General features: G+C 37.8%; 1 protein-coding gene across 1 annotated transcript in view; it reads left to right on the top strand.

Annotated features, from left to right (window-relative positions):
• The window catches only part of OXCT1 (3-oxoacid CoA-transferase 1), an 83,346-nt gene that overhangs the window by 28,478 nt on the left and 36,343 nt on the right, over positions 1-18,525 (top strand). The window contains exons 7-8 of the mRNA XM_048290859.1: positions 1,319-1,379; positions 15,996-16,103. Coding sequence (XP_048146816.1) covers positions 1,319-1,379; positions 15,996-16,103 — 169 coding nt within the window. The remainder of the gene's footprint in view (positions 1-1,318; positions 1,380-15,995; positions 16,104-18,525) is intronic.

An 18,525-nucleotide genomic window follows, 5' to 3' on the forward strand; every position in this document is an offset into this window, starting at 1 on the left:
CAGTGGAGAGCAGAGGGGACAATCCTCTCCCTTGTCCAGCTGGTGATGCTGTGCTTGATGCCCCCCAGGACACGCTTGGCCTTTTGTTAGAGGCTTCGCAGCAGCTGTGTATTGCCAATAAAACAGCATTTCCCCAAGATACGTGCCTTCGGGTATAGCTTTGACAGTGTCGATACCTGCGCCGGAAGCCTGTGAGAGCGGCCTGTTGGTGTCGGGCTTTGTCCGTGTCCCTTCCCTGCCCGGAGGCACGAGGTGGCAGCAGCGCCCCGAGGCTTGGAGCGGCTGCGGCAGCGCGCACGGGGCTGGCGCCCGGGGAGCGAGGGAGGGCAGGACGCCTTGCGGGTCAGCTGTTGGACTCGATCGTCTCAAGGGCTTTTTTCCCAGCTTAAATGATTCTGTGATTCTGTGAAATAAGGATGGTGAGGGCGGAAAAAAAAAAAGCTTCTGTGGAAAAACTGTGTGGGAAAGGAGGTTTTAACTTGTTTTGAACCCTGGTTTCTTGGATTTTGATGAAAAAGTTTCAAGAATTCTCCTTTTTAACAGAGAAAAATGCTGAGAAGCTAGCAGTGGAGCACCACTAAAACCTCTGTAATTTTTATTGATTATTAAATGTGCCACATGTTTTTGTGGGGCTGACACAGGTCACTTGTTTCCTGTGTGCCTACTAGGATCTTGGTGCAGATCCCAACACAGGTCTACATGTCATGTGTTGCTTTTATTCTCCAGAGGTTCTTTTTCCTTGGTACAGAAATCCTGCATGGGAATACTTAAAATGAGTGCCAGAGTCACATTGGCACAGTGAGTGCCAAAACTGACACAGTTTTTGGTTTTTTTCATTAAGAGAATTGGATTACCTTTACTGCTGGGTAAAGGGCTGTCCTAAGTCCTAGTCTGAATTATGAAAGCATACTTGAGAGATTGTTAGGCCTGGTGCTGGTCCCCTGTGGAGATTAATTTCATTCTTTGTGCAGTGAAATAAAGGCATTGTACAAAGTCCAGCTTGCTGCTGCTTTTGGATCCAATAAATGAACATATCAGTAACATAACCAATTTCAATTAAACAGTGTGCTGATTGAAAGTCAAAAGAGCTGTAATGAATACTTTCTGACGTAGAAAAATACGATTTCATCTCAGATGCATCTTACACAATTCCATAATACTTTTTCCTCCTTGTCCTTAGTTCTCCAGCTATTTGGCAAAAAGCTTTGTGATGCTTATAATACAGACATACTTGTAGTAGCTTATCTCTGAGAAGTCTTTCATTGTACTATTACAACCGTTAATATTTATTAATTTTCTTTTTTTTTTTTTCCCCCAGGAAAACTGCAAGAAACTTCAACCAACCTATGTGCAAAGCTGCAAAGACAACTGTGGTAGAGGTAGGGAATTGAAACATAGTAAGCCCTATACTGGTATAGTCAATATAACCCTTTATTTTACGTGGTATTCTGGAGATCAGGTGGAGGGATTTCAGATAATTGCAGGGTTTCAAATCAGGGACAGTGGTCTAACCTCTCTCCTTGGATTGCCTGCTCCTGACACTATGCTCTGCTTCAGTGATTAATTCCTTAGTTGCTGTACCTTTGATCCTGACCAGGACTTCGTGTTCACTGTGACCAGCCTTTGAAAGGGAAACAAAGCAAGAACCTTAAAATTTGTAAAATAAAGTAATAGGTGGATGAAAGAGGAAAAGGGTAGGCTTTTAGGCTGTGCTTGAGAAGATTCTCGAAGACTTTATGCAAAACTTCTTGAAAAAAAAATCAGGTACATAACAACATAGATTAGGCAAACCATAGAGCTATCACAGTTGTGGTCTCTAAGATTTAATAAATTACATAAATATCAGTCCACAGTGAGATACAGACATTTGGCTATGTCTTGAGAAAGAGGATGGACTAGCTCTCAGCACCGGAGTTCAGAGACTAGCTGATCTAGAAGTTTCTTCCAATCTTTTTGCCCTTTTTCTTTGTCTGAAATGATCATGTTTAAAAACATGAAGCAGCCTACACTGGAAAAATACTGGTGCCTGGAGAGTTGCTAAGGCGTAGCAATATGTAAAAGATAGACTGCTCTATTAGCTTTTTCTTCACTCTCTGGTAAGTTTTTTATATGCCTAATAAAAGCTAAATATGATTTGGCAGTAAGATCAAGACAAACTCTTCTAGACTATTTCTAGTAAATGGTTTATGGAAGAGGCTGTTACTTCTTCAGGATTTTTGGTTTATTTTGTTTGGGAGTTGGTTTGGGTTTTTGTATGTTTGTTTGTACGATGTTATTTGGAAAATATATTTGTTATATAAGCATCTCTGAATAATACATTTGGGAACTTCAGTTATTTCTTTGTGCCTTACAGAACTATGACAAAAAATACCATGGTATTTGCCACATGACTTACAGTGACAATGCAGCAAAACATTTTCATGTTTTGTTTTCAAGAAAGGTTTCAAGTATTTTTCTATTTAAAAATTAAATAAAGAATCTTTCCTTCTAGACAGTTGTCCTTCATACCTCGTTCAGTCTGGCATTTAAAGAATTTAAGTAGATCAAAACCTTCCACCTACATTCCATCTTATTCTCTCTTTCTGCTCTTCTATCCATGTATGATAAGGTAGAATTTTCTTGTCAGTGAGCAACTGATGTGACATCGTTCTTGCTGTAATTCCACTTATCAGTTGTTAGTAGATCTGCTGTGAACTGTGTCCACTTTGAGTCTTACTGCATTTTCAATACCATTTATAAAACTGTCAATCTTTTTGCAAGATGGCATATTAATATTACTTTACAATTCTGTTTTTTATGGACAAATGAGATGAAGATGCAAAACCACAGATTTAGGACAAATATTTTGAACCATCCTCGACTTAACTTCTAAATGTCATTCTTTCAAAGTGGAATTCAGAATGTTGTGTTTGGGTTTAAAGTTCAAACCCAGGGAATCAGAAGGAAATATCTCAATATGGTGTCTAGTATATCCTCAGTACTGAGCACTATAAGCTGTCTTAGCTCATCACTAGGGAACAGAGGCAACTAAAAATTTGAGTTTTGCCTGACTCCTTAGTTAATGTTGTTCAAGGCCGAAGGGTGAAATTCTCAGTCCCATTTACAGGGAGAAGAAAAAGGTTTTTGTCGGGTAGTAATTCAGATACTGTCTTGGCTGCAGGGATTTCTGAATTCTGGTGTTTGTTCCCAGCTTTGTTGCTATTTTTTATTGACTGAACATCTAACTGAATTTAAGCAGACAGTTCTAGTCTCTAGGAGTAAAGACTCGAAGCCAACCCTGCTCCTTTTCATCAAAATAGCTACAGGTCAGGCTTGTCTTCAAAGATGAAGTGATTACCGTCGGTTTTCAGGATTGTAGTTTCCCACTTTCCCAAGATTTACTTTAGTTTCTGATCATTGATAAAAATATGGAATTTGGCATAGTAAGATACCGATGAAATATAAACTACTGGAAATCTGATCTCAATGTATCTGTGAACTTGGGGAAAATAGGAAGTTAATTGAAAATCAATGACATTTGTTAACTTGTCCTGCTAAGTTAACCTGAGGAGCTGTGAAATCCAACATGCATACACAGTGAAAGACTTTTTTTTTTCTTTACTTTATGCTGCTGTTCTCTACTTTTAGTCGGTGTGGTGTTTTACACATTCTTATCTGCAGTACACACAGACACTGGAGATTTGTAACAATTAAGAGGCAGGCAAATTTTGTGGATGTGAAGGATAAGAGATAAACCCCACTTCTCAAACTCACAGACTGATAGCTGTTGTTTGCTTAAAAATTTGCCTGTATTGTGAGGAGCAAGTTTGGCTGTGCATAGAGGAGTCTGAAGGAGGAAGTCAGCCTGTACTATTACCTGTTATGTTTGGGACACACAGTGAAGAATTACTAATTTTTAAAATGTCAGAATAAACTATCTGACCTTCACCCTTGTTTATATTGAATAGGGAAATGGTCAGAAGTAGCCATTTGGTACTCATTTTGGGATCAGAAGTACATTGATTGTAAGCTTCTAATGAAATGCAACAAGTGCTTACTGATCTGCATGAATTTTTTGAACTGTTGCATGCGTATCTTTTGTTTATCTAAGTGAGAGGGAGTATAACCTGCTAATAAGGTTATTAGGATAATCAGGGTAATAAGGATAGGTTATCTGAGGAACAGATAACTGTAAAAACCCAACTGTGCCAAGTCCAATGGAATTTCTACTTTAATTTGAAGGAGACCCATTATTGAAGGTCAAAAAAAACTTTCAACTGAAATGCATGATTCCTGTTATTTGGAAGTTAACCTTTGCAGAGACAAATGCTAAATAATGTTGGCAGCATCAGTTAGTTTGGCTTTATCTATATATGAAAGAAAAATGATGCAGGGAGTTCATCTTCTCACTTGAGCTTGCAGAACTCGCAGAAGTTAAGCATGCAGTCAGACCTGTAGCTTTGTTTGAACCTGAGCTCTCATGCCTACACTCAGCCTGAGGCTTTCAGTTGTTTTTCAGATCCATAAACACTTTTCTGCCCCTGTTGCAAAGATGGGAGAGTTGAGAAATTGGCTGATATAAAAGAAACCCAACGGTCAGAAGTTACATACAAGCCACCAGCTCTTGTAAAGGTTGAAAGGAACAGCACGGCATGTGATGGAACTTGAGAGGCTGTGTGGTGTTATAGATGTGGTAACACTTCCAACACTGTTGAACGAAGGTCATGCTGAATTGAGGAGGTATCACTGCTGTCAGGACCCTTAACAGAGCTGTTGAACTGTGTGATGAGAGATGAACTGCAAGGCAGCTTGGAGTTGCAGGGAGGCCTTTTGGATGGGTGCCTAGACTCCTAGGGTGAGGGCTGTGTTAACAGAGTGTTTCTTAACATGTGCATCTCCCTGTAGAGACCCATCTGAGCAGAGCCCCACTGGGGCTTTCGGTCATGACACCTCTTTTTTCTAGGGAGCTGTGGCTGCCCAAAGCCACAGGAGAAAACATGGTGTGACCTTGCCAGATGTGGGTGTCATGACAGCATGGGGAAGGGTAAATAGGCTCAAGCTTTTGCTTTCTGCCGCAGAAGAGTACAGAAATGTCTGTAAAGGTCCCAAATGACCCTGAGCTGTTATCTGCTTTCTTGTTATTCTCTGCTGTGAGACCTACTGAATATTTGTCCCTGGTGAAGTGCTTTTAAATCTCAGCCATTGCCACAGTGAAAGTGTTTGGTAGTGGTAATGGTCAATATGTTTAGAAATATTTATTGACTGACTGTTTGAATATCCAGTTTGAATAATTTTCTTGTTCAGATCACAGAAGATGACTAAATATATCTTCTTGGGTAAATAACATTTACACCTCAAATAATATCACGGAAGGGAAAAAAAGAGAGTATACTTTCTCATAAAAATGCATTAAATAAAAATCATTAAGCCCTGCATTTTATCTCTGGTTGCCTAGTAACAACACAGCCACATCAGTGAGCACCATTTTCTCAGGTACAATGAACTGCATGGCACTAAGGGACAGAATCAGACTGAAATAAGCTATTTGTATCCCGTTATCTGTGCTAAATCATGGCATTTGGTTTTATTGAGGAAACTGGAAATAAGCCTGTTTTGTGTGTGTCTATTCCTTCAAATGCTTTAACAAGGGCAAAACTTTCCTCATGTGCACAGCTCTGTTCTGAGGAATTCTTCAAGATTTTTGCACAGTGACAGTTTACTATAAAAAGCCTGTAAGTACCAGTTTAAAGTGGAACAATAATCTGATAGAATCTTTTTTGTCACCTGGATGCCTCCAGCCATGGAACTCAAAACTGAACCCTGGTGGAGGATGGCTTTGGGATGGGCACAGACTTTACATTTCTGTGAAACCACAGACCATGATGAAGGATGTAGAATTGAGGTCCTTCTGTGCAAATGCTGTAACCCCTGAGCTTTTGTGTTGCTACAGCCTTTTTTGATACTATTTAATTGCTCAGTGATGAGTCTGTGTGTGCTCAGGCAGTGGTTGTGAGGGAGTGTCCCGTGGATCTGCAGTGGGGGAAAGGCTTTGTTTGAGAATCCCATTTGTCACAGGATGGACACTGAGCTTCTTAGCCCTGATACATTACCAGCTACTTTTGGCACAAGTGACAGAATTCTAGTTGCCATAATATGCTTGTGTAATAAATTTTACATGTATATGTATATGTATAGATATCTTTGCATATTGAATATGTAGGTGGTTAGTCAGGGCTTTTGACTGCAAAAGTGTATTTACGTGCCTAGGCCTTGGCTAAATCCTGAGTCAGAGATGCCTGTGGATCTGAATTTAGATAATCCAAATATAGTGTAGAGACATTACAATAACCTTTCCCAGAGGAACCTTAGTTGAAGGATTTGAGTGAATACTTGTGGGAGAGAAAGTTTGAAATGCATGCTCATGATCTTTAGAAAGTATAGGGAAAATAGCAAAATATGAGGAATGTCTCTTAGGAGTACTGATTTCATAAGCTCAAGGACTTGGACTGATGAAGCCTTCTGGGAGGTATAGCGAAGAAGAAATGAAGTTAGGGAAAGACTGTGTTAATGAGTTTGAGAATAAAATTTTCCAACATGGAGAAAGTATTGGAAGAGCAGTAGGAGTTTGACCTTGATCTCAATCATTGTAATCTCAAACACAGAAAAGGAACATGATAGAAAGTGAGGACTAAGGTCAGATGTCTGAGGCTAAGCATTACAAAGCAAAATAAACCAAAAAGCTTAAGCTTCTAAGAAATATCCAGCCCAGTATGAAAAAAAAAGACTACTTGAAAGTAGCAAGAAATCGTTTTAAGAATATATACATAGTGGGCTGGGAGACCAAGGATACTTCACTGCTCAGTGAAGTGAGTAAAATTATCAGTGCAGATTACAAGGAAGGCTGAAGTGTTTAATGGCTTTTCTCCTTCAATATTGAGCAAAGTTAACAACCAGTTTGGTGGCTATAGTGATGCCAGTCATAGAAAGTTAAAGAGCAAGTCAGAGAAGTACTGGAATTGAAATTCAGAGACTACTAGTATTGTTTTGGAAAAGCAGCTCCTAGAAACGTTGCACGCCATTGCCACAGCAATTTTGATTTGCCAAAAAGAATCTCACCCCCAGACTCTTCTATCATGAGAATTTGAAAATTAATAGGATTTACAATACTATAAATTAACTTTTCAGCTCTGCTTTGTAAGATGTGTAAATCAATTGACTTACCTGTCATTGCATTTAAAATCATGCATTATTGTAGCACTGAAAAGATGGGAGAATTTTAGGCATGAATCAAGGAATCTGCAAGTGTATATCCTGGTGTCTTAAAGCATTAGTTTGTTTTCTCTGCTATTAACATCTCTGATGGAGATTTCTAGTATAGGATGAGAAAGATTTGACATCCAAATTGAAAACCTTCCAAAAAAATTGCCTTCTGACATGAAGCAAGGGCATTTTTTCAGGTGGTCAAAATACTGAGATTTGAAAAGCTGCAGCCTCATAACTTTTGCTGCAGTGAAAATTTTTGAGTAATTGAATCAGTTGCTCAGATTTTAGCAGCATCCTTTTAGCTCTTGCAGCATCCCTCTCCTGCAAATGCTATTGAATTACTCAGTAAAAAAAAGTGAATATTTGAAGAGAAGTAATGGGTTGAGATACCAAGACTGACTTGACTTAAATAATGTTGATTTTTCAGGCTGCAGACAATGGCAAAAGAATGAACAAGGACAACAGAGTAGTTTTCCATTTCTGTGTCCCAAACAGTTGCCTAGTCTTCCTTTTTTTTTTTTTTCCTCCTCCCCAGATCTTTTATTAAATTCTGTTCTAGATAACTCGCACTCATGCTGTCCAGTGTGTGGAAATGCACTCCCATTTATATTCCCATGAATTAGATACTGAGATCCTTAGTTTGCCGCTTCTGATTCTTCTGGAGAAAGCAATAACTAAATGAATCTTAAAACAACTTCAGGTTTGAACAGGTGTTCCTGGGGTTTTTATAATAGAGAAAGAAGTACACCTCTCCTTTTTGTTAGCCTTTGGAATAAGTCAAATGTATTTTATCAGTTTTCTTCTTATTGTTGAAAAAAGTGAAGAAAAGCAAAGACATGAGCAGATTGCCTCAGCTGGTCAGAGCATGGTGCTAGTAATGCCAAAGTTGTGAGTTTGATGCCCATACGGGTCACTCAGTTAAGAGTTGTATTCCATGATTTTTGTGGGTCCCTTCTGACTCAGATGATTCTGTGAAATAATCCTGATTAGAATGGGGGAAATATGTAGCCAGCTGGCTCGGTAAGCAGTGGGATAAGGAGCACTTTTGCTAATGACAATATTTCACCATTTCTAGTGAAATCAGAATTTTCTCATTAGGTTATGATAAGCAGAAAATTCTATTTTTATAGTTTGAAGGACTGATTTAAATGTTTCTGCCAGCTTCAAATAATAATTTTGGTTCTGTAAAGCAGTTTATTCTTGGGTTTTTTTAATTTACATCTGTGTCTAGTGCTCTCTTTTCCAGGCAGCTTTTAGGAAGGATAATGATTACATGCAAGAAAACTTTAATTCTTCTTAAAATTTGTTACTGACAATCTCTTTATATACACATTTCTGTGGCCTGTTGAAAGTGTCTAAGCCACATCAATTGTTTTCTTTCTTTCAAACTTTTCCTTGAAAAGTACCCTGATTACCTTCTTCCTCAAAACTGCAGAGAAGTTTATTTATTTTGAGTATTTTAGGGAGTTGGGATATCTGCCATGATTCTGAAGGTGAAATGGACCACACTAACTTCTTGTTGAGAAACAAAGTGGTAGCATGTCAAGTAGTTTTCAGAAATCTTTGTAAATTACCACCGTCTATAACGAACATCTGAAATAAGGAGAACTAATAGATGTATGGGCGGAACATGCCATTTTGGGATTAAGTTACCTTTTTGTTACCTTTATTGAAATGCGTGCAGGAGTTCTTTTTCTTACCAGAGTGAACCAGCAACATAATTGGCTATAAACCAGCTGCTAATATGTTGTTTTAATGGGATTACATTGCTATATGTCTTCTGCGGAGCATACTCTGGTCTGATCCTTAGTTAGAGACATTCATTGAATCTGAGGGTGGTTTAGTTGCACTTAAATAGACTGTAAAGTACCAAAGCCACTTTCTTGGATAGTGCAATTAAATCTCTGATTTATTTTTATACATTTATTTTACTTTACTACTTCTCCCTTCAGTATATAAATTTTATTTAGTTCATTTTTGAAAGTTAAGCTTATGTTTATCTCCTGACCTTTAAGTTACATTTCTTGGAATGCATAGGATTTGATAGCTCTTTTAGTCTTTTTTCATTTGTTATTTCTCTGATGTGAGTAAGAAAATAAAATCTTTCGTTGTGATTATGGTTGGGGTTTTTTTGAGGTTCAATTATTGCTGGTAAAATATGAATAATTTTAATTAGAAAGTCAGTTATTTATTTTTACCTTCTAATAAAGTTCAAAGGCTTTCATTCTAAAGTAATTTGAAAATAAGTAACAAAGTATAGCAATAATGTATTTAAAGCAACTTGTGTTTTGTTTGCAAAAATTTTTTTAAATTATATTGCACTAGAGTTAATATTGCTATCAGCTATTCTGTTCCGGAGCAGTAGTATTTGGGATGTGGTCAGTCCCCTTATTTGGCAGAGTACAGATTAAACAGGTTCTTCTACTATTAACTAGCCCTTAGCAAATGAAGACCATATTCACTGGTTGTGGGTTTTGTTTGTTGTCTTCTGGCTCTTCTCCCCTTATTTAATTCTATGATTGAAAAATAATTACTTCATGCAATCTAAAAAAATATTTTCCAAAATTGCCATCTCCAGATGTGAGAAGGTGATTTTGTATATATCCCACATGGATGGTTATGTTTTATTTTTATTTTGTTAAAGAATCTAGGTATTGAATACAAATTGGGTGCTTTATCACCTCATTTCATCAAGAAAGCAGAAATCACAAAATGTGATCACAGCCAGCAGGAGTTCACTGATGACTTACATCAGAGCAATCACAGGATTTCGGAAGGAATCACTCCTTAGGTGTGCCTGCTGCAGGAGGCTGGTTTGATTGGTAATGCTGGGACTGCTAGACTGCTGGATCTTAAAGTGCTCTCTCATTCTTTCTATTCAGGTAATTTTACCATAGAATAATACTGTAAAATCCAGAGGAATGAATTTAAGGAGATAAGAGAACAGTTATGTTCACTTTCACTTTTTTGTGGATACAGAATTATACAGTCATCCTGGTGCAAGTCATCAAACAAGCAAGCCCATCAATTTAATGGAGGAACTTCTTTGAGAAATGTCAGTATCTTCAGACTTTGAACATGTTCTTGGAACTTAAGACTATTATGTATCCTAGCTGTGCTAATATGTGACTCGCTTAAAAATTTCTGAAGTGTAGTTCTATGTGTATAGGAGAACCTCTTCAGAGACTGGTGGTTAAATTTTTGATATTCTTTCATGCATGCACACAGTTTTACATATACATAGCCTTTGCAGATAATCAGGTGTGATTCCTCTTTTCTTTGTGGTCTTTATCCTGGAGCTGCTGTGTGTGAGTGCCTAGAGCAGGTAATTTGGTGCTGTCTGTTTTCTTCTCTGCTGTCAGCAGTACAGCATGGAGGAAGACGTCAAATGCATGGAACGGAAAGGGACTGTTGGAGGAAACAGGCAGCAGGTGCGGAGAAGCGTGAGAGGAGATTAAGCCTGAGGCAACAACTACAAGTGGAGGTGGTAATTGAGGAGATTTAGAACAGAGAAGACAAAGGTGAATTGAGTATATTCTAGCAGGGGCTCCTGATTTAGGAGGATATGTAGCCACATGACGAAAATGTAGGAGATTTATGTCAGTTTTGCTTCCCTAATGATCAAATATGACATACTGGCAACAGATCTCACTGTTTTTCTCTGTGGTGTTTACAGAGGATAACAGTCTACTAGAAAGAAGAAAAACACATAAAGGTACATAGGATCTTCAACAGCATGGAACAGACGAATAAAGAACTGCTGTGTGCTGTTCCTGTATGGTACAGAGAAGGGAGCACACAGTGAATTACAAGAGGTAATAAGAAGCTAGTTAAATTTAAGAAATGCATCAATAGAGTCTTTTGGGTTCTAAGAAAACTGTTAGTTCCTTGTCAGAAGCTATGAAGAAGGTGGTGTATGTCCAGCCTTTGACGGAGGACATCCTGCAGCTGGCACTTGCTAGCAGCTGGGAGAAGATAACCAGAAGTACCACACTGTCTTTTAAGATCCTGTTGCTAAGAAGAAGGGCTACTTGGCTAAGTGGACCTTCAGTGTGACCCAGACCTGGCTCATTATGTGAAAAGTTGTCTAACAAATATGAACTTCACAGGTTTTTACTGTTCCCTGCCACTCAGTATGCTTATGAAAACATTTATTTGAAGTCTGATGTGACCATAATGCGGTAATTATTGACCAAGATGTGCCTTTATCAGGCTATTTGGTAGTTGCTTGATTTTAAAGATATAAAACTCTCTTTAAAGATATAAAACTCTCTCAATATCTTCTGGATATTGACTGGCTGTCATTCCATTACTGTGGAATTTTGACTGGAGTAGAAATTTCATAGTCTGTCTGATCTTAGAAAAGCAAGTAATTTAACTTAGAAGATCCTCTGTTTCATCTCCCTTCATGCAGGCGGAGCTCAGTAACCTGCTTTGCTTTTTTCTGTAGTTCAGTAAATTTTTATAGTGTGTTCTTAATTTCTAATGAACTGTTTTCAGAGTGTATTTCACAGTTTTAAAATATCAAAGCCTTTTGTGAAATGCAGTCTAAACAATTAACTTTTTTTCCCCCTCTTGTTTGTCATTAACTATCATGAATGGTTGATCACAGTTTCTGTGATCTTGAATGCAGACATACAAAATTTAGTCTTATAGCCCTTGTTATGTATTTTAAGGTTTTTTAAACTTTATGATTTTATGAATGTTAGAATGAATTTTGCAGTGACATTCACACTCTTCCAGTAGTGAACTGAAGAAGTGTACTGATGAGTTTGTCTTAAGCGTCTAAGGGGCTAAATTTTATTTCATTCCTCTTGTTGTTTTGGACATTTAACCAATTGTAATGTTTTACGTTACTAATGTTCTGCTAGGAATGGTCACTATTTCAGTTTGAAGAACTGAAGTGTACTAAGATAGTGATAGAGAGATTTGATGAAGTAAGTGTAAAAATAAGCTACTTAAAAATGCATAGGTTTGTTAGGCTCTGACTCTCCCCCATCTCTTTCTTTCTTTCATATGCACATGTTTTAATTTTTTTTCTGTAATAAGAAATCATATTGTAATTTCTGGTTATAGCTTAGTTTTATGAAAGCTGAGATTTAAAACTAAACCTGCTGAAAACATGTAACATATCATAAAGTACATATTTAGGCTGCAGAAGTAGGTAGATGGAACATACTCAAAACAAAGGCCTTTTTATTTTTGAGTGTTTTGGCATTAATAATTTGTCATTGTCATTTCCTTACCAATTTTTGGTCAGGAACCAGAGTTTTTTATTTTTCTTACTAGAAATCCATAACTATCAAGGTTCCCTCTTTCTCTCTGGAAGCGTTCAGAAATTCCGAAATAAAAATAGAAGAACAGCTGGATTTCTGTAAAGGAAAGGAATTCAAATTGCTTTAAAAAGGAAAGTAGATGTAAATTAGAGAAGGAAGTGATATAGTGAAGCAAATGACCACTGCCTTTGTGAGTGCCGATATCAAAAGGAATGGCAGAAGGCTCTTGTGAATTGTACTGGAGAAGAGCTTCTATGTTCTAGGTGTATTTACAGATAAACCAGTGTTCAGAAAGGACTGAATTCATTCATCCTCCTTCCACTGTCAGCAGTCAGAGATTTGCAAGAACACTATCTCCAGGAAAAAACCTCCAATACTATGAAACTCTTGGAACAACAAAGGGATTTTTGAATCAGGGATCAGAGCATTCCCAGAAAAGGGCAGTCAGCCCTGGTGGTCTCATGAAGTTCCTTTTTAGCTCTGCCGGTACAGCAAAGATGTAAACATTTTCTGTCTTTTTGCACATTGATGAAATGAAGATTTGAGATGATCAAGGCAATCTAAATGGTACCAGAGGATTTTGATTTTCTAATTACAAAGAGTACAGGAGGTGGTCTGCCCTGATTAGTTCCCTCTCTATGCTTTGCCAGACTTGGTGCCTCTGGGGTGGGATGGCACATAATAATTTTTGATGTTTACAAAGATTCTTCTGTATGTTACAAAATAAAGCCTGAGGCAGGGTGAATACAGAAAAGAAAGAACAGAAGCATAGGTAGGATGAGAGCAGAGCAGGAGAAAAACTCACACACATTCTTTGAATTATTAATATGAATGCACTCCTGCCTTTCTCCTTGAGGCTTTGGCTACAGGGGTGTTACAGAGCCAACTCATAAAGAAATATGAAGCCTGAAAGTGAAGTGAATTTGCCCAGTGATGGGACTACTAAATTTGCAGTATTGTTCTTGTCTAGGAAGATACTTGGGCAATGCCTTGTGGTGGCCACAGGCACTAAGGTGCTGATTCCCATAGCCATCAGATTTCCTGGTGTCACTTCAGCTGGCACAGCTTCATCTCTGGCAATATTGATGGCAGGCAGCCCATGCACGGTGCTTCATCATTGAGTTCCCTGGGAGAGAGAGCTGGAGCACTCAGACGGCGTTTGTACTTCATCTGCGTGAATTCTCCCTTTTCCATGTAAACGTGCTGATTATTTCACTTGCAGAACTGGAAGACAGTTAATTTTTCATACATCACATGCAAATTCTTAATCCCTTCTCAAAATTCCTCTTTACTACTGTGGAGATATTTAAACATATTTAATTTTAGTTACATTTGATGCTTATTCCACATAGTGGTAGAACATGGAAAGGTGTTCCAGTCGTCAAGGTTCCTTAGGCTTATCTAAAATCCCTAGGACAAAATACAGTTTGCAGTGTTATGTTCATTTAGGATAATGTTTGGAAATAGTAGAGGAAAAGCTATCAGGCTGACTGCTGTGTCCCAAGAGACAAAATACAAACCAATTAGCAGAATGGCGTGACTGATAACAAAATCCAACAATGTATTGTTGGATGAATAATTTATTCCGTGTATTCTATGGGGGGAGAGACTCAGTGTGTCAAGTTTTCTGACAGCATAATTCTGTTGGAGTTTGTTGAATTGTGCCAAGATTTTGGTTTTATAATCTCAGCTGCTGCAGCAAATAAATGTAGTTATTCTGTGAGAAAGTTCAAATCAGGAGCAATTAGTATTCCCCAGGCCTAGTTTTCCATCTGATAAGTGAAGACAAATTTAATTAAAAAGGATGAATTTGGGAATTCTGCTGGTAGCAGATCGTCTGCTTGCCTATTGCTTCATTGGAAAGCCTTGTCTCCTGCTTCTCCTCCTTTTCGAGCATTTTCTGACAGTAGTCACTGCACCAAAAGTGCATTGTGCTTCAGCTGTGTGCTTCAGGATTTTTTCATTTTACCCTGTCTTTGACTTGGTCTCCATATTAATCTTGAAATGTGTGTATAAAATAAGAAACTTCAAGTGAGATGGATGACACTGTAGCATTTTTTCATGAATACCCAAGTCAGAATTTTCATGATACTGATTTGATTGTCTCCTCCTTATCTTTGGTAAGGGCTTTCTGGATGTGGGCCTCTGCTCTCCATGAACACTAAGGCTGGTGTTGCAGTAGCTGTTCTTGCCTCTTGCTTAGGATGTTTTCATTGCAGATTTCACAACACATCCTCTCTGTCTCTTTAATCCAGGGCTTTTTTTAGGGATCATCTGAACCTGATCCTGTGACCTTTAGTTTTTCACTTTTTCTTCTCCCTCTCCTGCTTTTAGGGTGGATTAGTTGGTTTCTTTGTTTGTTTATTGTCACAGTTCAAGGCACAGCAGGAAGTTAATTGTCTATTGGATGTACTATAGATTTTAGTATTGATCATATTGTGCAATAGGATATCAGATTGAGTTTTAAACTCTTTAATGTTGCTTCACTGCTGATAGCTGTTAAGAGCTTTACCCTTACCATACCCCGGGTCTTGTTTTGGGGTCATTAGTGTTTGGACATCCCTAAGAGTTTAATAAATTGCTGGTGGTAAAGCATTTTGGAAACTTTCTTTTAATCTTCAAGTACATTCTTATGTCCTGTGTAGTAGATTGTTGTCTGTTATCTTTGCCTGTTGCTCTAACATTACATGTTCTCCCTGTGGTTGGAGCACTGCAAACAACACTAAATGTCTGTTTTGTGGCAGAGTGAGATGTTCTCTGTGTGCCTCAGACTTGTCAGGGAAAGCACCAGCCATGGCTGAGGGTCTGTGCTGCAGGTATCTGTCTACAGCAGGGTCTCTAACTAGACCGCCCCACAACTCAGACAGAGGAAGGAAACCCCTATTGTCTATGGTGCTCCAGATAGGTGACATTTCAAATCTACTATGTGTGGATGAGTGTTATTTTGTGCTAAATCTGTTTCACTAGCTGTAAAGACTTCTAGATCTTCATCTTGCATATTCTTTCTTGCAATCCATTATTACAGTTCATATGTTTTCTATTTTATTTTTGAGTACACTATGAAAAACCTTTGATCCAGTTTCTGTGTTGTATCCTCTAAAGTCATATTTCTCCATTATATTTTGATATTTTGTTACTAGCATATTGTTTTCCTCTGTTTGGGCAGAAATTACTTGCAGGTACAAACAACTCTGAAGTAACTGTACATAGTATATTTCTTCAAGTTGGCGGTACAAATGGGCCCGTTAAAACATAAATTACCTTCAATTTGTATGAAGAAATATGCTTTGAAAGAAGAGGACAGATAAGCATCAAAGTTAACCTCTTTTAAAGACTATATCTATTTTGTCCCTTTCCTTAGTTTTCTTGATGTGATCTGCTGTATATTAATATTTAATTTCAAAACTTCATTGGTAATAAAACCTCTCATTGAATATTTTTTTCTAAATATTTTCACTTTTCCTTTTCACTCTGTAGGTAGAAGAAATTGTTGATATAGGAGCATTTGCCCCAGAAGACATTCATGTTCCCAAAATCTATGTTGATCGTCTGTTACAAGGAGAGAGGTTTGAGAAAAGAATTGAAGTAAGTAGCTGAGCTTCTCAGTCACAACAGTTTTCAGCTTGGGGTGTATTTAAAATTTGTATGATTTTTACTTTAGCCTCCAAGTCTTAGCGCTGAGAAAATAGTGTAAGAAAGACCCATCATGTTTTGCTAAGAACTGGAGCTTAGGTAGGTACTTACGTAGTTAGATGGTGGCCTGAGGATTGAGCCTTCTTTCTTACACCTCAGACTCTGTGGTTAAGTCCCGGAATAACTTACAGCAACTGCCTGTAGCCCTGGATGAATTTACTGCAGTTGAAAATCTAGTGGAAAATGCTACTTCATTCTCCTTCCCTCTCTCAGTTCACCTGCTGTAGACACAACAAGAGGAACACCTAGACAAGGATCTGACTTTGACAAGTAGCTACTTTCTTTTCCACTGGAGAGCTTTTGATGTGGGCAGGTAGGGCCAGCCTCAGTCCCTTTTGTGCCGTGTATTGAATTATGTTATGTTGCGAAGGTCCTGGAAACCTTTGTTCCTTTTTCTTTAATCAGGAACTTTTTTAGCTGGTGGCCTTTCTGGTCTGAATAAAATATGTCAATAACTATTAAAATTGCAGCAATAATATTCCACCACTGAAAACATCCAAGAAAATTACGATTATGTAATTGTTCTTTGTTGTTTCTGTGTCTTTGTCACACTCAGGCTATGTCCCTATATTCATTTGGTGATGTGACAATGGTTTTAAAGTGCAGTTGAAAATTCTGTATTTCTTCTGTGTCTTCATATTCTGGAGCTGGGACTTATTCAAAATGTTGTCAGAAAAGCTGGTAGAAGGGAAGATATATGACACAAGGAAAAAAAAAATCTGTGAGAAAAAAGTGCAGAAAGGAATTGTGATAATTAAACTTTTGTTATTAAAATCAAGTCACAAAGTCCTAGAAAGTCATACAGTGTCTTTTCCCTGAGCATTCTCTTTTGTGAATGCTAAGATTAAGAAGCTTTTTTTTTAATTCCATCTGTTCATTCTGCAAAAGCATATTGCATGTTGTTGAGTAATTGACTGCAAACAGATGTGTCAAACTTTTTTTTTTCTCCTCTGGTTATGTTAGGTTAGATTGCAATTAATGGCCTGTGTTCTTCTCCGGAATGGCTGCATTATCTCCCAGAAAAGCTTTTTACCTTTTATGACAGAAATCTTTTCTTCATTTATTAAACTATTGCTTCTACTGCATCTTGGTTGCATAAGGGAATACGGATTTAGTCAATACCTACTGAATGATGACTGTTGCATACCTACCCAGTCATCTGCCCCCTTCCCTATATGCTTCATAAAAAAAGTGGGGCAGGGGTGAGGGAGAAAGCTACTGTTAACTGCCAAGCAAAATTGTAACAGAGATTAATTTTGATTATGCAATTTTGTAATTCTGGCAGTGGCACCTCTCATTACTAGAGGTATAGGAAAGAAATGGCAGCTTTATTTACTCTTACGTTAAATTTTATATATGAACTGGCTGTACACAGAAAAGCACTGAGTAGGATAAGTGGTGAGAGAAGATGAGGAACATAAGAAATAAAAATAAGCTAGTCTGTCATAGTTCTTACTGGCTTTAAATAGCAGTTCTTGCCTAATATGGCTCAAAAGTGGTCTCTAGCACCAGCTGTAATTTCTATCCAGCCTTCTCTTTGCTGTGTAGAAACCCTCTGTAATTGTTCTTACTTTATCCGTAATCCACAAGTCAAGCAATTCTAGGGAAAATAGCCAAGGCATAAAAAGGAAGTTGATGGGAAATTCAAGAGGATTGATACTGACTGTTTCTGACTGCCTAAGGGGAGAGTGACTCTGCAAAAATTCTTTTGTGGTGATGAAAAGTAGCAGGATAATTTTTTCTGATGTGTTAATTGTAGCCTGAAGAAGGAGAGGGTATAAAGACATATGGGGGTGCAGGACATGATGTTGCCCAGAGGAATTTTTTATGCGTAGGAGAAATGTGAAAGAACATAGTCTGTGTAGACAATAATTTAAAAGAAAGATGTTACAAATTTCTTGAATGTCTTGGCATTTTCACCTACATGTGATTTACAGAACATCAACTTGAGATGAGAAAATTTCAGGAAACAACTTCATGGAGGTGTGCAAGATTATAGAGATTTATGTTTGAAAACTTTGTTTCTTAGCTCCCAGTTTCTTTAGATGAATGGCATTTGTCTGTCTCATCCTTATAAATCTAGAATAGCTCATTGAATTGAATGAATGCAGAAAGAGATCAGTATTTGTATTTTTGGCTGACATTTTATGAATCTATTTAGGTATCTCTGGGGTAATGAATCTCAGACTTGCTAGTATTTCCACTAATGCTTGGTGCCTTCTTCACCACTTCTCTACGTATCAGGCTTGGCAATACAGATGAAGAAATAATATTTTGCTCTAAGGCTGTCATTGGCGATATTTGATGACTCCAT

The sequence above is a fragment of the Corvus hawaiiensis genome, chromosome Z (genome assembly GCF_020740725.1).
Source record: "Corvus hawaiiensis isolate bCorHaw1 chromosome Z, bCorHaw1.pri.cur, whole genome shotgun sequence".
Taxonomy (NCBI): Eukaryota; Metazoa; Chordata; class Aves; order Passeriformes; family Corvidae; genus Corvus; species Corvus hawaiiensis.